This window comes from Lutra lutra, chromosome 14 (genome assembly GCF_902655055.1).
Source record: "Lutra lutra chromosome 14, mLutLut1.2, whole genome shotgun sequence".
NCBI lineage: Eukaryota > Metazoa > Chordata > Mammalia > Carnivora > Mustelidae > Lutra > Lutra lutra.
Window position 1 is genome coordinate 73,503,876 of NC_062291.1, and position 22,510 is coordinate 73,526,385.

At 35.2% G+C, this 22,510-nt stretch overlaps 1 protein-coding gene across 7 annotated transcripts in view; it reads left to right on the plus strand.

The window, feature by feature from the left end:
• The window catches only part of ATRNL1 (attractin like 1), an 817,982-nt gene that overhangs the window by 24,934 nt on the left and 770,538 nt on the right, over positions 1–22,510 (plus strand). For all 7 annotated transcript variants that reach the window (XM_047702609.1, XM_047702610.1, XM_047702611.1 and 4 more), the window contains exons 2-5: positions 4,092–4,175; positions 5,575–5,688; positions 11,373–11,501; positions 12,619–12,827. In XM_047702609.1, the coding sequence (XP_047558565.1) occupies positions 4,092–4,175; positions 5,575–5,688; positions 11,373–11,501; positions 12,619–12,827 (536 nt within the window). The remainder of the gene's footprint in view (positions 1–4,091; positions 4,176–5,574; positions 5,689–11,372; positions 11,502–12,618; positions 12,828–22,510) is intronic.

Below are 22,510 nucleotides of genomic sequence, written 5' to 3' on the forward strand. Positions count from 1 at the left end.
AATTATCCTTGCAACTGTACTTCTCAAATATTAGAGCTATTGCATTAGCCTGTTGTTTGTGCGTAACCTTCTACTGGAATGCCATGTCAGCTCTCAAGTAGGAGTCTTAGTCATCGTGATGCTGTAACATGCCAGGAGTTATTACCACTTTGTCTACCATCTGCCCAGTGAGTGATCCACTAGAATCCTGTCCTGAAGATATGCTTCTCGGTGGTAACTGTTAGTTTGGCCACCCTCCCCTCCATCACCCTGAAGCAGAAGTATCTGCTTTCACACTGGGCACTGGGCACATGTGATATACCTGGGAGATGCTGGGACACTGACAGAGTAGTACACCAGTAAGTAGCCAGTAAGAAGTATATTATCAAGTCCACTACCACAAGGGGCGACCAGAGCTTAATCCCATAAGGAAGTACTGGGGGGAAAATGCACTGCAGTGTTATCCTAACAAAGAGGTAAAAGGAAGCTTGGGAGTATGTACACTCTTACCAAATCATTCATTGGCTAGAAATCATTCATTCTGGGAGAATGTTGGTTTATAGGCACTTTCAGCTCATCACATGCAGAGGAAATGGGGTTCCAGTGGCCAGAGGGCAGTCCGCTGAAGGCACTCTGCTGCAGAATTTCCTGAGGGGAGGTGCTGGGAGGAGCCTTTGGTAGCTGGGTTGCTGGCTGTCACAATCTATAGGAGCCTAGTCCTGGAGAAGCCAAGCTGCAGGAGATTGTTAGGTAACCCTGGTGCACTCTGTTGACAAAGCATGACAGCTTTAACATCAGGCCATCTGACAAAAAAGTATTTACAGGGCCCAGATCTGTTTTCACAGAGTAGGCAAACTGGATTTTGAGGTGACAGGCAATGGATAATTGGCACTACCCTTTGATTATTCAGCTTTTTAATGTTTTTTTCCTAAACATATATGAATTCCCCTGCAACCAAACAGCACTGCATTTCTATCTAAGAAGATACACATCTTCCTAGTGAAGTTCTCACCCTTCGTCCAAAAGGAGAGAGTATGCAGTTCGAAGAGTCATTATATCTATGATTGGCTGTATTAATTACTCTTTGTATTCAGTCATAGTCATACTGAATATGCCATTATCTAAAGTCTAAATTGTAAAGTTAACTTACAACAACTTGTATGTAAAGTAGAAATGAGGAGAGAAGATATACACATAACAAGAAAATAGAAACTATGCAAAGCTGTAATGATCTTTGTTTCTGTAATGTGTTATAAGATGGTAATTGCTATCTGAGGTTTTGTTCTTCCACTCCCTATTTTTATTTCTCCTGCTCTCAGCTAGAGTTTCAGGTTGTTGGAATTTCACCTGGTGGAGTGACCAAAACCCAATGGATTGAGTTCTCAGTCCCTGCTTTGGTTAGATATTTTTTATGGGTCTATCCTCATCCTGTTTTAGCTCTGTTTAAATGTGCTGTGTTTAAGTGTAAACCTGTGCCTCAAATTTTCAATTTTGATCTTGGTAGTTTTCAGTATTAGTATATATATTATTATTTTTTCAAATATATCTTTTACCTTTTACAATTTTTAATTAAGTGCCAAAATTTTAAGTCTTGTCTTTTGCCTTTTTGAGCTTAGTAAAGTATATTTATTTTATAGGACAGGTCTGACAGTCTCTGTAATTGAAGTATCTTCAGGTCTCTTCCTGTTGTCCCTTTGTTATTATTTTGTTGTCTTGCATCCTCATATGTCATAGTATCTTAGTATCTTTAATCATGCTAGACATTTTACTTGAGAAATTATTGGTAGAAATAATTTGAGGTCTAGAATAATGTTACGTTTCTTTAGAGAGTATTTTTTGTATCTTGTTAGGAACTTTGGCATACTAGCAGTTCCAATGACTCGTTAAGCCAGTTCTAAGCCTTGAGGTTTTCTGCTGTCCAGTTGACTCATAGCTAGGCTTCAGTCCACATAGGGGCTGGTTTACTTCTGGTACAGCCTTACCCTAATTACTGGTCATTGTGTCTCAGTTCACAGGGCCATATTGTTTGAGCCCCTACCTTTCATGGGCCATTGCCCTCAACTGTTATCTCCCTTCCTATCTTAGGCTGCCAAAAGCACTCAACTTTTTGATACTGTCTTCTAAAGAGGCAAGTCTTTCCAGAGCAGAAGCAGCTCTGAATGCCTGCCTCTTGAATTTGCAACTTCTGGGTCTTGGGTTGGTAGATCTTACCATTTTGTTACTTATAAGATGCTTTTAAGATTGTAAACATTTTCCTTAGCTTTTTAAAGTTGTTTTCAGTGCAGGATTTGTCTGAATTATCCTTTTTTTTTAAGATTTTATTTATTTATTTGACAGACAGAAATCACAAGTAGGCAGAGAGGCAGGCAGAGAGAGAGAGAAGGAAGCAGACTCCCTGCTGAGCAGAGAGCCAGATGCGGGACTCAATCCCAGGACCCTGAGATCACGACTTGAGCTGAAGGCAGGGGCTTAACTGACTGAGCCACCCAGGTGCCCTGGTTTAGAGATTTTTTTTTTTTAAAAGATTTTATTTATTTATTTGACAGAGACCACAAGCAGGCAGAGAGGGAGGCAGAGAGGTGGGGGGCAGCAGGCTCCCCACTGAGCAGAGAGCCCGACGTGGGGCTCGATCCCAGAACCCTGAGATGATGACCTGAGCCGAAGGCAGAGGCCTTAACCCACTGAGCCACTCAGGTGCCCCTGGTTTAGAGATTTTTAAGTGAGGTAACACATACGTGCTTACGTAGGTCCTGACACATAGAAAATGCTCGATTTATTGTTACATTAATTTGAGAGTATTGGAATTTTTCTTAAAAAACTTCCATGCATGAATTAGCCCATTTATTGCTTAAAATCATCTGCAGGGATTATGAAAGATTTACAAATAACATTCTTATTGACTGACATTTCTGTCAACCATTATTTAGATAAATGAAATTTTTTTTCTAGTGTACTTAAGACTAGTCTATAAGGAAAATTTAATTTATCTAAAACTAAATAATGACCCTGAGATTTATGTGCATATGTGTATATTATGTATAATATATGTGTTTATGTATAAGTGAATATATAAAGACATCCTTGTGTGTTTGTTTCTGTGTGTGTATGTATATATATATATGTACTTGCATATATTATATATAAAGGCTAAATAGGAAGGTATCTTAATTACTTAAAGTATGGTCTTCTGTGGATAAAACAATTGGGCTGGAGCTAAGAAGAACAAAGTGAAGTAGAACTGAGATTTTGTTTTAAATGTTTTTAAGTTCTAAAAACTGAATTTTTCTAATTGTCTTTTTTGTGTTTTAAATGGAAGATAATTATAAAACCTTGATTTATCCTATTTTTAGAATTGATTGAGTTTTTGGACTAGGTATAAAGTAGATAAGAGAAAATGATAATAAAAACAGGCAGCCCCCAAACTCAGTAAAGTCTAGTGACAGCTACCTCAGTAATCCTGGTTTGTGGAAAACAAATACAGTGATATAATGGGACAGATGGTGACTATAGTTGGGGTGAACATAGCATAATGGACATACTGTTAGATCACTGAGTTGGACACCTAAAACTAATGTAACATTGCGTGTTTACTCAAAATAAATAGATAAAAAACTTATTACTTGAGAATAAATAACATGAGAACTGAAAAAAGCCAAGACCAAAACCAAAAGCGAATATAGCTAACACTGTAAGTTCAGAATGGTATGTACATACACTATTTCTCTGTTTCATTGATCTGCATCTTCTACAGTTCATTTGACCTTCCTTTTTTTGCCTCCATCTTATTTTTATACAGAGGCAATTTAACAACATGTATTTTTGCATGAAGCATTAAGCTCATCAGTACAATGTTCGATCTTTCAGTGTGTTTTTTCACTGTGCAAAGTGAAACAGTCAAAATATGTCAAAGTTTAGAGAAATCCAAAATAAGTTCTTTTGAGATGTAGAGAGATAGATGGCAATATGAAAACTTTCCTAATTTGTAAGTAAACTCTCCCTATTGGAAAATGCTACATTCCATTTCTTTGGTTAAGTGTCTTTTTAATTTTCTTATGCTACTGTATGTTTTAAAGTTACTTTAAGGTAATTGTTTTCATGATTTTGTTTTCTAGGTTAACAGAACCTTCTGGATATTTAACAGATGGTCCAATTAACTATAAATATAAAACTAAATGCACTTGGCTAATTGAAGGCTAGTAAGTATATAATTTGGATTAAATTATTTTATTCTGAAATGATAAAGAAGATGATAATTTCAGTTTTAAAGCATTACAGTATAATTTTATAGGTATATAGCTTGTTCAGTTACTTACCGTTCATTCAGCCATTATTCATGATATTTTAAAATGAGATTCGCAACTTTTAGATATCACATTTAATGTAAGTTATAGTACCCCATTAATGAGATAATAGTTTGTTACATATATTTTATTTTTGAGTTATGTTAGTGTGGCAGTAAATCAAGTGGACACTTTCTGGCTTGCTTTAAACATCTTGTTATGGAATTTGAAGATGCCATAGAAAGTATAAAAATATTTCATGCTAAATTATGCCATTGGTTCATTCGATTCAGCATTTTAGTTATAAGGGTGTTAAAAAAAGAACATTTTGTAGGAGAGAGTTAATTATCTTTTTAGGAAAATTTTTCAGTAATTAGGGTTTGAGATTGAATTGATCTATTTAAACATGCTGTGAATAGATCATAAATGAATTGATAAAAGTTATTTTTGAATCATTTTCTGATTTTTACAGAGTGTATTTGGAAAATATTTTTCTTTGGAGGGGTTATTTTAGAAAGTTTTTAGAACTTAAAAGTTACTAATTCCCTTAGCACTTATGGTCTCATTTTGATTTTTTGTGTTTTGTTTGTTTGTTTATTGTTTTTTTTAAGTAATCTCTATGCCCAGTGTGGGGCTTGAACTCATGACCTTGAGCTCCATGCTCCACTAAGCCAGACAGGTGCTCCCCCGTTTTTTTTCATTTTGTTTATTTATTAATATATCATTGAGACCTTTTTATTACAATTTCAAGACCATATTAGAGCCTTTAGTTAATAAGCGTTGTGTAGAAATAAGAGTTGTTACTTTTTGAATGTTGAATTTTAAAAATAAACTTTATTCAAATATAATTTACTTTTAATACAATGCATATTAACTATACAGTTCAACATGGCTTCAATAATGTATACAATCTCTGTAATGTCCCCTTTAATCAAGACCTAGAATATTTACTGCTGACCAAATTTTTAGAAAATGGTGATTATATATGCAATCTGTTAATAGATTTTGAAGTTGTATGTCATTTTTACAATTCACTTATTTTTAAAGTTTTATTTATTTAAGTAATCTCTACACCCCACATGGGGCTCGAACTCACAACCCTGAGATCAAGAGTCTCATGCTTTTCTGACTGAGCCCGCCAGGCGCTCCTCATTTTTACAATTTAGAGAAGACTCTATCACTCTTTTACACTGGTAACTTAAGAATGTATACAAAATTTTCTATAAATAGTTTTTTAATACAGTACTCTTAAAATTTTTCAGACTCTGCTTTGAATGTTACATATTAATTAAATGTATTTTAATATTTTTTTCAGTCCAAATGCAGTGTTAAGATTAAGATTCAATCATTTTGCAACAGAATGTAGCTGGGATCATATGTATGTTTATGATGGAGATTCAATATATGCACCTTTAATAGCGGTTCTTAGGTGAGTAATAGTGTTTAATTGGTGAACTTACAGTCCGTTTTAGAACAGTAACTGTAATTTATTAATTTTAAATATATACTGCTCTGTGCTTTAAAATAAATTTAGTAGAGATATTGATGGCTAAATTCTAAGATGGTTATAATACAAGTTTGCATACTGTGACTGTCAACTAAATTTTGATTTAGTAACTCTTTCAGAAGCGTGTATTTCTTGATAAATATCCTTTATTCTTTCCACATATCATTTATTCTTTTAAAGTGATATGAATATGTTTTCAGAGATACCTGTTGGGTAGCTTATTTTGAGCTCTATGTAACAAAGAAATAATAGGCAGATGTGTATGTTTTTTATAGTTGTCTTTTTATTTTGGTGAAATGATAAAATTTCCAATTCTGTAAAAAAAGGTTAAGGTATACTTTATGTAATGACTTAATAACAAATGTGTTTCTTTCAATCTTGAATTGGGTTTTGGTTGTTTCACAATACTTATTATTAGTAGTCAGACTTAATTTTATTTATTTTTATTTTTTATTTTTTTAAAAATATTTTATTTATTTGACAGAGATCACAAGTAGGCAGAGAGGCAGGCAGAGAGGGGGGGGGGGGCGGAAGCAGGCTCCCCGCTGAGCAGAGAGCCTGATGCGGGTCTGGATCCCAGGACCCTGGGACGATAACCTGAGCCGAAGGCAGAGGCTTTAACCCACTGGGCCACCCAGGTGCCCCGACTTAATTTTAAAATTAAAGTGTTTTCAGTATCAGTTTAAAAAATCCTTTCTGTGTAATACAAATTATTATAAAATGTTTTATGAATAGGAGAAAATATATTAGACATAGGAAATATTCGGATCATGTAATGTTGATTTGGTGTACAATTTAACTAAGTTTATTGTCTACCAGAGTTACTGATTAAATTATTCCTTATATTTCTTATTTCTATAATATTGCTTACATGTTCTATCATTGTTAAAATTTTGAATAAAGATAAAAGCTTATTGTTCCTGTCAAATTTTTTTTTTAAAGATTTTATTTATTTATTTGATAGACAGAGATCACAAGTAGGCAGAGAAGCAGGCAGAGAGAGAGGAGGAAGCAGGCTCCCCGCTGAGCAGAGAGCCTGATGTGGGGCTCGATCCCAGGACCCTGGGATCATGACCTGAGCTGAAGGCAGAGGCTTTAACCCACTGAGCCACCCAGGCGCCCCTCCCGTCAAATATTTAAAAATTTCTTTCTTTACTATTTATGTTGTAAATATTCTGTTTACCAGGAATGTGAACTATTGTTTTTTGGATAGACATGTAAGGACTTGTCTTTCTTTTTTTTTTTCCCCCATTTTTTTTTTTTTTAAAGATTTTATTTATTTATTTGACAGAGATCACAAGTAGGCAGAGAGGCAGGCAGAGAGAGAGAGGGAAGCAGACTCCCTCTGAGCAGAGAGCCCAATGCGGGGCTCGATCCCAGGACTCTGGGATCACGACCCGAGCTGAAGGCAGAGGCTTTAACCCACTGAGCCACCCAGGCACCCCAAGGACTTGTATTTCTGAAGGAATATTTCACAGTGACTCTTTAGGATCTTAAACATAGTCTGTAATATTGCTATTGTTCTAAATACTTTTAGAATTTAATTTTTGAGTTGTTTGAAAACTATTTAAGGGGTTGCCACAGATAGCTCTTTATCCAAGGGTGATAGAAAATGGGATAGTCATATGAATAATTATATTGCAAGATAGTTTTTTGTGATAATTAGGTAAGATTCTGGGTTCATACATTAATTTTTAGTAATTTAGATTTTACTCAGATATCATTATTGTGTTTTTATGGCCTTTCCATTTGTTTTCTTCATAGTTGTAATGACTGCATTAATTAACAGTGATCCATTAACACTCTTAACAATGCTTTCTTGATACTAAAGGAAACTTTTTTAAGGTAAGGATGGGTTTTAGTATATGACTGTGAAGATGGAACCAGTGACTTTTCATTAGCAAATGTTCCTATTAGCTGTCTTGAAGGAGATGGAAAGATGTTTATTGAGTATCCCCTTGATGCTAATCAGTGTACTGGGCAGTTTAAATGTCATCTAATTCTCACAGGGATCTTGTAGTAGAAGTGCTGTTATCCCCATTTTATTGTTGAGAAAATTGAGGCTCAGAGAAATTGCTTTACTTCTAATAGATGGTGGAGCCAGGATTAGGATGTGACAGTCTCTGGACTTAAAAGCCTAAAATACTACAATTCAGAATCCAAGTGTTTAAATTGTTCCAGTTTCATAATATACATTTCTCAACAAATACGTGATAACTTCCTCAGCTCCAGAGACTGTCATAAGCCTGGAAGCTATAGTAAGGAATAAGGTACAGGCATTGCAGTGAATTCACACACCAGCTGTCTAGAGTTGGGTCAGACTTCATAGTTGGGTGCCCCACCCTCCATAGGACTGCCCATAGTTCAGATTCCAGCTGCAGGTCCAGAGGTCCTCAAGACCCACCCACATGTCTGACCAGATGGCTGCAGATTTAGGGGTGCCCAACCCCCCCCTTCAAGTTCAGTAATTCACTAGAATGACTCATAGAACTCAGGAAACACTATACTTATGATTATAGTTTCATGATAAAGGTTAAAAATCAGGACCAGCCAAATGAAGAGACACATAGATTGAGGTCTGGGAGGATCACAGACAACTTCTGTGTCCTTGGGATATGTTACGTTCCCAGCATGCCAATGTGTCTCATCATCCAGGAAGCTTACCTGAGCTATAGGTGTCCAGAGTTTTTGTTGGGTTTCCGTTATATAGGCATGATTGATTAAATCATTGGCCACAAGGTCGAACTGTCTCTAGTCCTCCCGCTCTCTCTGGAATTTGGATTGATTTCTTGTGGCTCAAAGCCTCAACCCTTTAATTGCATGTTGGTCTTTCTGGTGTGGCCAGCTCCCATCCTGAGTCCCCTCATTAGCATGAACAATCAGAGTTCCCATGAATAATGGAGACAATCCTATCACTTGGGAAATTCCAAGGATTTGGAGGCTTTTCAGTACACAGCAGTTTGGTACTGGTGGCAGCATGCACACAGTTGTTGTTTTTTTTACCCAGCACATAAGTATTGTAATTAGGTTATGAAAAGAGTGCTATATGATTTTAGAATTAACTAATTCTTCATGGTGAATTTCATCATGGGCAGAAGTAGAATAGACAAAGTATGGGGGCCAGATGGGACATTCTCGATAGAGAAAAACATATGTACAAAGACACAGATGCATTAAAGAGCTTTATGTTTTGGGCTAATATAAGTAGTTATGAGTAATTTGATCATAGGCTATGTGAAGGGATTGGTAGGAGCCAGATTACCCAATAAACAGTAATCATTACATCTACTGAATGGTTATTAGTGCCAGGCAGTATACAAGAGTTCCTTATATATAATAACTCATTTAATCTTCACAGTAACCCTTTAGTTAGGAATTATTATTGCCATGGAGTTTATAAATTCTCCATTCATAAATGAAGAATTGAGGCACAAAATGATTCAGAGTGGTTCAAAGTTGCCTAGCTAGTAAGTAATATAGTCAGAATAATAACTCAGGTTTTATACTCCCTTATCACTGTAATACTGCTTTCTTCTTTACCACATTAAGGAAATGGGGCTTTATTCTATAGGCAAGACTTTAGAATGTGAATGGATTGTAATAGAGAAGTGTTATTATTTTTTGATTGTGTGCTAGACAACTGCGTGCTGGACATCATGCTTCTAAAATCACATGTAGAAATAATTTGAAGCCTAGAAAGATAATATATTCCTATAGAGAGTGCCTGGGGACACTAGCAATCCAATCAACTGAATTTAGATACTGAGGTGATTCACACCCAAGCTGTAATGCAGTCTCCTGGAGTGGATCTTTTACTAGTTCACTTTTACTTAAAGTCCTTGGGGTCCCAGGGCAAAGCAAAGACCTTGGGTTCCACTTTTTGTTTTTCTACCTCTGTAAAACAACCCAGTTTCTCAGCCCTTCAAACCTCACTGCCAACTTTGAAATCAGCAAATGCCCATAAGAAGTGGCCCCAGTACCTGGGCTCACCATCTTCTTAGTTCTCCAGTACCTTCAAACTGATTTTTTTTTTTTTAATGTAATTTGTCATTTTTCTAGTTGGCTTCAGTGGGAGGGTTACTTGGTCCAGTTCCTTGTTGTGTCATATAAGATGTGGAGACCCTCTCTTTTAAAGTTTATTTTTAAAAATAAATACTTCAATTAAATTTCTTTTATTTATTTTTAAAATAAATTACTCTTTAAAAAAAAAACACTTATAGGGGCACCTGGGTGGCTCAGTGGGTTAAGCCTTTTCCTTCAGCCCAGGTCGTGATCTTAGGGTCCTGGGATCGAGCCCCGCATCAGGCTCTCTGCTCAGCAGGGAGCCTGCTTCCCCCTCTCTCTCTGCCTGCCTCTCTGCCTGCTTGTGATCTCTCTCTCTCTGTCAAATAGATAAATAAAAATCTTTAAAGAAACACACACTCATAAATAAATAACCAGTAAACATATCTGTCCTTTGTTTCAGAGAGATTAATTATATCTATTATAAAGACCTGGGAATATTATTTTTAACAATGTACTTACTTCAAAGTAATCTCACTATCGTGAAAAATATATGTAACTAAGATTGGTAGTATAGAATTAGAATTCTTTTGACAGTCCCTTTTTAAAATTTTTTGTTCCTTCACAAACATAGGTAAGTAGATGCAGTAATAATTAGAAAAGCATCAAGATTTGATTGCTTTTTAATTTGTTTACTTTGAGAATGTGTTTGTAAAATAAATCATTTGATTATTGCATTTCATTTTGTTCTGGCAAATATGATTTGAATGAGAGAGTTCAGTTCCTGGTGACGCCTATACATAAATTTAACATTGCCTAAAGGAATGGACTATTTCAAGTAATGTAATTTGTTGTTAGCAGCTTCTTTTCTCATATTGCATGTTTTCACAGATTTAGAGCGGGTAGGATGGTATCAGTAAATGAAGATATGTAATTTTTCCTAATGCATACGGAGATTGAAAAAGGAAAAAGTAGCAATTTCTAACTGGTTACTGACTCAGAACTCTTGCACATTAATATCTGCCTCCCTCCCTTTGTTAGTTTTCTTTTGTGTGAATATGGACTTAAATATCTTTTGGAATATTAACATAAGTTGTATGAGTATGCAAACATTTTTTCTAATGACCTAAAATACCTGGATAAGTGTCCTGGAAGTGTACAAGTTTAACCAAAATGTCACTGTAGTCCCTTCGCTGGGGTGGAGTACTCTCCTTCCAGCTTCATCAGAATTTGCCACCAGAGGGAGAGATAGCAAGGCTCTTTGCCGGCTTTAAGGGAAGGTTTGCACGTGACTTAAGAGACCAACCTGTAGTATTATAACAGGATGGATAGGAGGAAAAAGGGGGAAATGGACACTGCGATCCAGCTGGTGTCAGGGAAGAAGAGGAGGGTGGTGACACGAGAATGAACTTTGGTCCATTGACAGCAGTCGGAGGGCTAATTGGGTGAAAAACGGGAGAGAAGCTTGTTTTAGGCTTATCCTTCTAGTTGCTTATTCTGTTACAGATTTTTAGTGATGCTGACAATATTTTTTGAGTAAGTTTTAATGTGATGAAGTCATATGCATATTAATATATATTGCATTCAGTTTTGCTCTCTTACAGTGGTTTGATTGTTCCTGAAATCCGGGGAAATGAAACTGTGCCTGAAGTTGTTACAACATCTGGCTATGCACTGTTACATTTTTTTAGTGATGCTGCATATAATCTAACTGGTTTCAACATTTTTTATTCGTAAGTATTTTTTTTTAAATTCTGTATTATAATGATTCTTATAACTTGACTTTAAATGATTTATTGTTTTTATAAATGTCTTTTATATGAGGAGCAGGCTAGTGTGTTAAATTTCAAAATTATAAGATCTTTTCCTATGTGACATAAAATCTTAATCATATACCTCAAAGTACTGTTTGAGTTTGCATTCTAAGTCTCAGGACATTACGGTAGCAAGTTGGGTTGACAATTAATTATGAAATTTAAGATTGTTGGTAAAGGATTAAATGAACAAGTACAAGCTAGGGAGACTTGTAGCAGCAGTCATGTGGGGTCACAGGGCTTCATCTGTGTCTGTGCTTGAAGGTATTTGAAGATGGGCGTGCGAACCAAGTTTGTGTGGTCCTTCTGCTTTCCAGAGGTTGTGCTGGACATTCTGTGTACACTACGTTCTTTGGTTCTCTTTACAACTGTTCTGTCCAGTGGGTATTTTTCCCATTTTACAAGTGAGGAAATTAAGGCTTAAAATAAGGTAAATGAATATACCACTGTCTCCTCTAAAATAAGAAAGTGATTTTTGTTAAGACTCTATTATGCGTCTGATACTTTATATAAATTTTCATGCCTGGAAGTCTCACTTCCATGAAGTGGAGGAGCCAGGTGCTTTCATGGGAATGCCCACAGAAGAACTTGATACACTTCTTTTTTTCCTTTTCTTCAGGAATGTAGAATATGACTAGAGAATCTTAGCTTTTCATTTAATCTCAGGTGTTCTTGAATTTAATTATTTTCTATAAAATGTATATTCAGAACGTTTGAGTACTTAATTCTTTACAAAACATTGTGTTTGGAACGGTATAGATCCTGCAAATGTTGAGTGTGTAGTTCTTGGAAGTTTGGAGCCTTGGTAGCAAAGTAAACTCATTGAATGAATTAAAGTCAATTGCAAATAAATATTAACTGAATTGCATTAGGTATAAAAGGGTCCAGAGTAAAGAATTGAAGTCACATTGTGGAATTGGGTTAAACAGAACATATCAAACACAACATAAAAGTGATAAATAAGGTTTATGAAATGTCAATCAAAATTCTTTTTTAATTACTTTGAATTTGAATCTATATGTATTATATTTTACAGAATTAATTCTTGTCCTAACAATTGCTCTGGTCATGGGAAGTGTACAACTAGTATTTCTGTTCCAAGTCAAGTGTACTGTGAATGTGATAAATACTGGAAGGGTGAAGCTTGTGATATTCCTTATTGTAAAGCCAATTGCGGCAGTCCCGATCATGGTTACTGCGACCTAACAGGAGAAAAACTGTGCGTCTGCAATGATAGTTGGCAAGGTAAGCATGTGTGGTGTGATGGCTTTTGAAACATTGATTCATATATTTAATAAGATTAAAAGAAATTCTATACTCATTTGTTTTGTTACAGTTTGCACACCCAGATCTCATGTATTTTATTTTTAGAATTTTCAGATGAACAATCAACTTCTTAGGATGTTTGTTTCTTCACAACTAGAGTTGTGTCTATACCCTGTTTTGAGAATCAAGTGCTTCTTGGCGATCTTTCTAAATTGTGGGTGTGTGATCAGTATGATATTCTGGAATTTTTGGTTGAATCCTGAAAAATTTGATGACTTGACTGAATTTGATGCAGGTTGCCTTCAAATTTGACTTGTAATGGGTAATAGTATACTGCAAATGCTTGTCTTCATGGTACTGCAGGATTTTAAATTTATTTCTTAGGAAAGACTGACCTCTTGTGGCTATTTTTTAAAAGAACAGACTATTTTTTGAAGTATTTAAAAAATTTCATTAAGGATTAGTATTAAGGATTTCAGCTGCTTATTCAAGAGTAAGATTCCTGGGGAAGAATTGCTAAACAGTTTTTATAAGTATCTAAGATTAAATATTAATTTTAGACTACATTGAAGAGTTTTAGCTTACTTAAGTATTTGGCTGTAAAATCATAAATTTTGTCATTGTGGAATTAAATGAAGAGGTACATCTAGTTATCCATATACTTACCTATCTGGAGCTTACTTTGTGCTAATTGTATTTACATATCTGGAGCTTACTTTGTGCTAATTGTATTTACATATTTACAATATTTACATATTGCTTTGTGTCAGCATGCTAATCCTGTTGATTGAGGCAGTTTTGACTCAAGAAATAAGTAATCCAAAATCACATGATCATGTGTTATAGTACAGTATAGTATAGTATACAGTATAGTATAGTACAGGGTAGCAGTAGTAGCAGTAGGTCCTAAGTAAAAACCAAAGAGAACGTGCTCCTCATATGGTTGTAGTCATCATTCTTTAGATGACTTTAAGAAAAAAAATGTTACTAAGTATGCTGAGTACTTGTTAAGAGGAATTAATTTAGGCTTTGTATAAATTATGCCCATCTTAAATCCATGTTATCTCATTAAAAAAATTAGTTGCACTAACACAAAATATGAGTGATTTCTTACTGAAATGAATTTGATTACCTATTATGATTATGATAGAGACAGATTTCTCTATGTTCTTTAATTATAAGAGCATGTATTTTATTAAGTGGTTATTTTAATAGTTTGTGATCTTTCTTCTCCTAAAAAGTGCCTCAGTACACCATTTTTTTTTTTTTTTTTCATTTTAGTCTTGAAACTAAAGTAATGTCCTTTTCTTTGGAGAGAATGGTACATCAGGAATATATTTACATTTATTAAAATTAAGGCCTGAGAAATAGAAGTGTAGCTTATACAGTGTTTTTCAAAGTGGTCTTTAATGGCTCTCAATCTCCCATCTCATTTCAACAGTCTTGAAAGCAAAAGAAGAATATATTTGTATGCTATTCTCTGTGAACATCTCTGTTCTTTTTTATTCTTTCTTTCTTTTTTTTTAAACTAGTTCTTCTTTAAAATGCTTTGTTTTCTGGGGGTTTATAAAGTCTAGCTCAAATGTTATCTTTTGTTTTTTTTGGCTTTTGTTTGACCTTTCACATTTTATTATTCTTGTCAGTAGTGCCTTAAGACAAAGGAAATTCCTGACTCTTACATATAAGAAATTGGAAATGGGGTAGCAAATACTGGGCATGTTCACTTTTAAAGCAAAGTGATAATATAAATAGTCCCATATTTATACCCACAGAAATATATCTATATTTTACATATAACTTTTAAAAATAAATATAAAATGTTGTACAGAAGTCAGACCACTATTCTTAATAGATAAAGAGTTGATCTCTGAGCTGATGTGAATGTTTTGAGGGTAGGGTACTTGGTGAAAGTGATATTATGCTTCTTTCATGACAGATGACATACATAGTGGTTCCTTTGAGCTTCAGACCTGATCCCTGGTTTTGTATTTAAGGAAGTGTAGCTTAAAGTAGCTGGAATTACTACCAGAACTGCTAGGGAGAAAATGATGTTTCTATTTCAGATATGTAGAATGGGGAGGAATCATTAAGGGGGAAATGAGAGAGAAATTTGTTTCTAGGACATCTGGGGAATGATCAGAGAACTTGAGATATTTAAAGGTGAGAGCTGAGGAGGCGATTTATGAGATTCAAAATCCGGCACGTTTTTGTAATGTGTTATTTGGAATTGGAGTCTTTGGGTTAAAAATAAGATTATTGCTACCTCCATTATATTTTATCCTTTTATGTTGGTTCATTTTACTTACTCTGTTGGGACTATGCTAATATACCAAAAAAAAAAAAGAAGTATTGCTTTCTAGAAACTGAGATTTTATTAAAGAGGACAAGCGTGGAGGGGAAGCCCAGCTTTATGTTAAGTCTTGGATTCCCTTCCTAACATTTCTGTAGTGCTTGTCCCACCTGGCTTCTGTTCCTCTTTCTAATTTAGTTTTTTGTGGGTACCTTCGAAGATTTCTGCTTACCCGTCACCATACTTTTTCCTCCCTTAACTTTTTCTTCTTTCTTCCTTAATCATTTGCTATCATCTTTTTACCATTTGAGGAATTTTTCCAAATTACAGAGGAATTTGTTTTAACGGAAGATGGCGCCATCAATGTTAACTGCCCCCCCCCTATAGAAAGGCATGTTGAGGGGTGCCTGGGTGGCTCAGTGGGTTAAGCGTCTGCCTTCGGCCTGGGATCGAGCCCCACATCAGGCTCTCTGCTCAGCGGGGATCCTACTTCTCCCTCTCTCTCTCTGACTGCCTCTCTGCCTACTTGTGATCTCTGTCAAATAAATAAATTAATAAAATCTTTAAAAAAAATAAAAATTTATAGAAAGGCATGTTGAAAAGCATACAGGTTTGTTGTATTATGTGTAATTATGTCATAATGTATGGTTGTCAAAGATGATATATACATATTAGATTATTTAAAGGGTAGGGACCTCTGTGGGCTCATCTGCTTCTGTGATGATTTTCAGCTAATAAAATTATTTAAGTCCTAATAAGTCACAGAAGGGGAAAAGGGAGCTTTAAAAAGTAATTTTCTTTAGAGATGGCTTCCAAACATTAAGACAGATGAGGAATTTTTAAAAGACATCAAAATCATGATACAACAAATTGAGTTTATGTTCATATGTAGAGAATTTCAAAGCAGCATCCAAGTTGTAGCGTCTCTACCCTTCCCCCCAGGCCATCAATTCCCTAATTAGAGTGGCTCCAGGTTTCTGTCTTTTACAAAAATTAAACAAAATCTGAGTCACTGGAAGTCTTTGATTATGAGCAGAAGCAGCTCTGGCTCACTTGAGCAGAAAAGGCACTTATTGGAAAGCATGGCAGAGACCATTGTTGCCCAGAATTCGTTTTTCCCTTGTTTTTAGCACATGGCCTTCCAGCTGCACACCACATTTCTCAGCCTCCCTTGCAGCTGGTATGGCTGTAGTACTAAGTTCAGGTCAGCAGGACACGAGTGGAAGTGCTCTGTGGAACTTTTAGATCATTGAGATCTTTCCAAATGGTGGTAGATGACAATAACTTTAGTAATCAATATTACTTGCCCATTTGCTTCTAGAATTTTTCATTGGGGAGAAATTGAGTTTTAGCTTATTTAAGCAGCTTAGTTTTGGTTCTCCTAACCTGTACCCTAACTAATACAGAAGGGTCCCCAGTAGCTCTGAAGAGAGATAAAAGGCTGGACGAACCTTGGTTGGAAAGGGTCAAGTACAACGGAAAGGCAGGTGGGTAGATTCACAGTTACCTGAAAGATGAAGCCACAGGAATGTTGGATTAGGATATTCATGTCACTCCACTGGACCCTGGGATCCCACTGGCATCCTTACTGTGCATACAACATGCTTCAGGCATGGCTAGAGAGAATTCTGAATGTTTCCTACACCTTTGTATCACTTGTTAAGATTCAAAGTCCTGCTTAGTAGCATCTGTTTGGCTGAGGTCCTACTCATACCTTGGCTGCCTAGAGATATATAAAGAGAATTTAGCTTCTCTGATTCATGTAGTAGTAAGAGATCCTGTTTCTGAACAGAATTCACACAAGAGAGATTTTCCCAAACAAGAAGAGGGTTTATATGATTAGAGTCTCTGAAACAAATACAAAATCCAAATAAAATATTTTTTAAACTTTTAAAAAAAGGTTTTATTTATTTATTTGAGAGAGAGAGAGAGAGAGAGAGAGAGCATTAGAGCGGAGAAGGTCAAAGGGAGAAGCAGACTCCCCATGGAACAGGGAGCCTGATGTAGGACTCGATCCTGGGACTCCAGGATCATGACCAGAGCCGAAGGCAGTTGCTTAACCAACTGAGCCACCCAGGCGCCCCCAAATAAAATATTTTAAAATGTTGATTGTTGCCTTAATTGACAAGGAGTGGTATAAGTAGTTCTCTGATGTCTACTCAGAAAAAAACTTTGCAGTGTGGAACAGATGATGGAAGTAGACAGGTTAAAAAAATAAACCCATAGGCTTCAGCGTCTGATTTTCTTTTTCTTAATCCATTACACAAGACATTTCCCCCCTATTTTATAGAGATGAAAAATAGGTCAACGTCTTTATATACATGACCATTACCTAACCATTTAACAGTTGTTCCTGTGATGTTCCTTTCCTATTCCAGAATGTCCTGCTTAATCCTACTGTTCAGTCCTTTTGAATGTCTTGAGGATATTCTTTGTTTATAGTATTTCAGTTCAGTTAAGACTTGGTTCTCATATAAAGATTGGAGTTTGTTGTGTTAAGCCTTTAAATTATTGATTAAAAGATAATATCTACATATACAAATCAGAGAATTTGATAGTTTTATATAGAGCCTCTGATTCTTTTTTTTTTTTGATTCTTTATTTAAACTCATACTTTATTTGAACTTATTTCAGTTTCTTTCATGCCTCTTTGTCCCTTAGTATTTCACGGCCTTTCTTATTTCTGAATTTCATCCAGGAATACCTTACCCCATTAACATTCTAAGACCAGGTTGGATTCTCCTGTTGTATGCTTTCCTAGGACCCTACCTTTTTAATTTATAGCACGTATCACATTTATGTATGTATGATTTTTAATTTTCTTTCCTACTGGAGTATAAGCTCCATGAAGTGAAGAATGATTATGTTTTGATCATGTTTGTGTCCCCAGTACCTATTGTAGGGCTTGACGTGTAGTAGGCATTCAAGTTTTTTGTTGTTGCTGAGGGAACTGTTATTATTATTTTTTAAATTTATTTTTACTTAGTTAGCATATGGTGCAATATTGGTTTCTGGAGTTGAATAAATGAATAAGACTAGTTTAATGATATATAGACATTCAAGTATAAATGTTTCAAAAGATGAGTACTATAATAAATTATTTAATGTACTTAATTTATAAAAAATGACTTTAAATATTGAGAAAAACAACTGAATTTGAGCATGTGGCTCTTGGATTCTTTGTTTTCCAGTCATTACAATCCTTTGGTTTTAGATTTTAACATTTGCCAGTAGGTGGCAGTATTGACTACCAGAACATACACTTAACCTCTGCCTTCATTCAGGTTGTAAAAACTTGATAATTTTGTTTGTTTTAGAAAAATATAAAACGTTTTAATTTAAACTCATGAATATTTTATCTTGAAGTGTTTTTTTTTCTGCGCTAGCCATATGACATACCAGGACATGCTTAGTTACTTTAGTATGTAAGTACGCATCAGAGTATAGGTTGCACCTTTAAAAAATTCACTGGATAAATTACCTTTTCCTTTTTATGTTTAATAATAATAAACATTGTCTCTCTATTTAACTTTAATGACAGGTAATATACTAAATTAAATTCTTTTCTTTTAGTCATTCTTCCCACTAGTAAAATCAGCAGATCTGACTTTTTGCAAGTCAATAAAATTAAGTTTTTATTCCTAACCTAGTTGAAAAATTGATTGTTTAAAGGTAGCATTGAGAATGTGTGTGTGGGTCTGTGAGTGTGTGTATATATATATTTTTTTATATATTGATATATAAAATATATATTATATTCATTTATGTAACAAAATTTTTTGAGCATCTACTAAGTTTTAGTCACTATTCTACGCCTTTTGGATACATCGTGGAACAAAGAAGTCAAGGATCTCTATGTAGCTTACTTACACTAAACTGGGAGAGAGATCACAGACAATGAACATAATATACATGTTATAAGTATAGTATATTAGAAAGGGATAAGTGCCGTGGAAAAATAAAGTAGAGCTGAGAAAGAGGAGTAGATATGGGGATGGGAGTTACAATTTAAAATAGAGTGGTCAGTTTAGGCCTTACCGAGAAGGTGACATTTGTGCAAGGACTTGGTACATGTGAGGGAATTAGCTATATCCTTACTTAGGAGAAGAATATTCTAGGCAGTTGGAACAATCAGTACAAAAGCACTAAGGTAGAAAGAAACATGCCCTTTGTGTTTGAGGACCAGCTAAAAGGCCAGTGTGTCTGGAGTTGAATTACTAATGGAAGATTAGTCAGATAGGAGCTCAGAGGAGTTACAGAACGGGGGAGAGGATTGGAGATATGGGGTTTAAGGGTTACTGGAGTGATGGAGGTATGTGAAGAGTGGAGCCAGTTTAGCTAACCTTAGCATTGGGGACAGCTGTAATGATTTTGACTTTCACCCTAGGTGAAATGGGGAACCACTGAAAAATTTTGAGCAGAAGACTGATCTAATCTGACTTAGTTTTTTTTTTTTTTTAAGATTTTTATTTATTTATTTGACAGAGAGAGATCACAAGTAGACGGAGAGGCAGGCAGAGAGAGAGAGAGAGAGAGAGAGAGAGGGAAGCAGGCTCCCTGCTGAGCAGAGAGCCCGATGCGGGACTCGATCCCAGGACCCTGCGATCATGACCTGAGCCGAAGGCAGCGGCTTAACCCACTGAGCCACCCAGGCGCCTAATCTGACTTAGTTTTAAAAGGTTTCTGTTGGCTTCTAATTGAGAATACTGAAGGCATAGTACCAGTTAAGAGGTTACTGCTATAATTATTATCCAGATGAGAGGTGATAGTAGTGTGGGCAGGCAGTGGAGGGGTAAGAGTGGCTTGAGTGCTAAATGGAACTTAAAAAGCAGGGTTAATAAGATTTGCTGATGCATTGCATATGGGAGGGGGTGAGAGAAAGAAAGAGTCAAAATGACTAAGAGTTTTTAGACCACAGAGGTAAGGTAGAGTTACCAATGGATACAAAGAAGAGTTTAGGAGGAAAATTAGTTTGACTTCAGTATGTGAAGTTTGAAATGTCTTTTAGACATCTAAGTGGAGATGTTGAACAGATAGTTGGGGTTTAGTGGAGGACGTCTGTACTGTAGCTATAAATTTGGATCTTAAAAATATTAAATTGGAAACTATTGGTGGTACTTAAGCCATGAAATCAGATCATCAGGAAAGTAAGTGTAGAGAGAGAGTGGAACAGACCGAGCTCTGAGTCACAATACAATTGACGCGGTATTGTGTGAGACGAGTAACTTCCCTCCTCAGAGAAGCTCACCTGATGCCGAAACAAGCTCCGGTATTAATGTCTCTGACTTAGAGAAGTAGAATAAACAAATCCTGCTCTCGGTCCTAGCTCACTCTATATTAATCATTTTCAACTAATCAGAACCAAAGTCCATAAATCTTTGTTTTAATCCTTCCACGACTCAAAATAACATGTTGGAAAATACTTTCCTTTGCCAACAGGACAGTTCCTGTCCATATTATAATTGCGTCATTGACCTAAACTGAGAGAACCAAATATTCCTGGAACAGAACAGTATAATGATTACCATTCACACAACTCATTGTTCTATAAAATTAAAATACTGTCAAAACAGCTGGGAACATTCACAATACATGAAAATTCATGCCTGGGCTTTGGAGATGGGCTTAGTGGGGCTAGAAAATGTTTAGAATACTTTGGATACTGAAACAAAATCAGATTTTTCAGTGCTGTTGGAAGATGACTTATACTTTTGTTACCTTGTTTTGCTTTTTATTTGGAGAACTTCAGATTCAGTATACATACTAAATCATACAATTATTTCTGGAATGATTGTAATAAGTTATATACACCTCTCTTAAATCTTCCTTCTCAGCATATTTTTTCCTTTTCTGTTAGCAATCCAACTTCCTTCTGGGAAATTGCCTTAAATTTAGTTAAAGTAGTCGTGATGGGATGATAAATCCAGAGAGTTGCCTATTCTAAACTTGATTTTTAAGCCTCATTTTGAAATTCTCTGAATTTCTCCAGTTGAATTCCCATTTTTTTCCTTAAAGTAGCTGAAATTAGTTTCTTTGGCTTACAACCAAAGAAATCTAGCTGATACACTATACCAGAGTATAGTGGTACTCTGTACTATAGTGCCCTCTATACTATTAGAGTTCATGTATGTATGTGTATGTATTTTATGCTTCTGTTATTAGCTTTATTTAAAATACTAAAAGTGATATTTGCAACATAGATGTATTGATAGAAATTTAGCTTAACAATCTGCCTTTGGTACAAATTTAGCACTAATTTAGCGTTTTTAATTGAGAACTGAAAAAAAATATAATTTGGCCCTTTAAGTCTATACCACTTTAATAATTTTCATCATGACTTAGATTAAATATGAATTAAAAGTATGAGCTAAAACTATATTAGGAAGTCCAAAATTCAAGAGAAAGATTAATTTTTCCCCTGAAAATCCCTTACATGACTGCATAATTTTTTGGTTTCTTTTCTTACTTTAGATGATACAGAGAAACTCCACTCAGAGTAATTCTTGTTTTTAGAAATCAAAGCCTGCTGTTAAGTTATTAATTACTAAGGAACAATTAATCTCCTTTTTGGGGGAGATCGAATTTTACTGGCAGGTTTTCCTTTCTGTATCTTTGTACATAGCAATTACAGGTTTTCTAGTAACATCGAAAATTTGTATATAATCTATTAATAATTTTTGGACCTTTGGGGGATTGCTGTTTCACTCATCTGAAAACTTTAAATTTTTATCTTTCTTTATATGGAAGCTAAGTTATTTTATAAATTTCATTTGTGTTATATAAATAGATTTTTTTGTATTGATTTCCATTATAAAGTCAGAGATAGATTCCTTTAGAAAAACTTGTCCAGTTTTTCCAGTGCAAAATATAACACTTTGGAATGTAATTTAGTGGTCTAGAATTACTTTGGAAGAATTTTAAACATTTTGCAGTTCTTTCTTTATTCTAGGTTTTATCTTTGCAATTTTTTTCTCAATTTGATTTCCCTGCTATTATAGGACTTTTTGAGAGAGAGGGAGTGAGTGAGGTGGATATGGGGAGGGCAGAGGGAGAATCTCAAGCAGACTCCCTGCCCAGTGTGGAGCCTGATGTAGGGCTGATCTCACTACTCTGAGATCATGATCTGAGCCAAAATCAAGATCAGTTTGCTAACCGACTTAGCCATCCAGGTGCCCCTTGGGATTATAGGAATTTTTTACTTGTAATTTTCCTTTTTTCTTTGACATGTCTATTTGTAATATCTAATGACACTAGGCTTTATTAACATAGATTGCCTCAAGTATACTTAGTTTTCTTATATATAAAATGAGGGGATTGACTTAATAATAAGAATAGGATTACTGGGACACCTGGGTGGCTCAGTCTTTAAGTT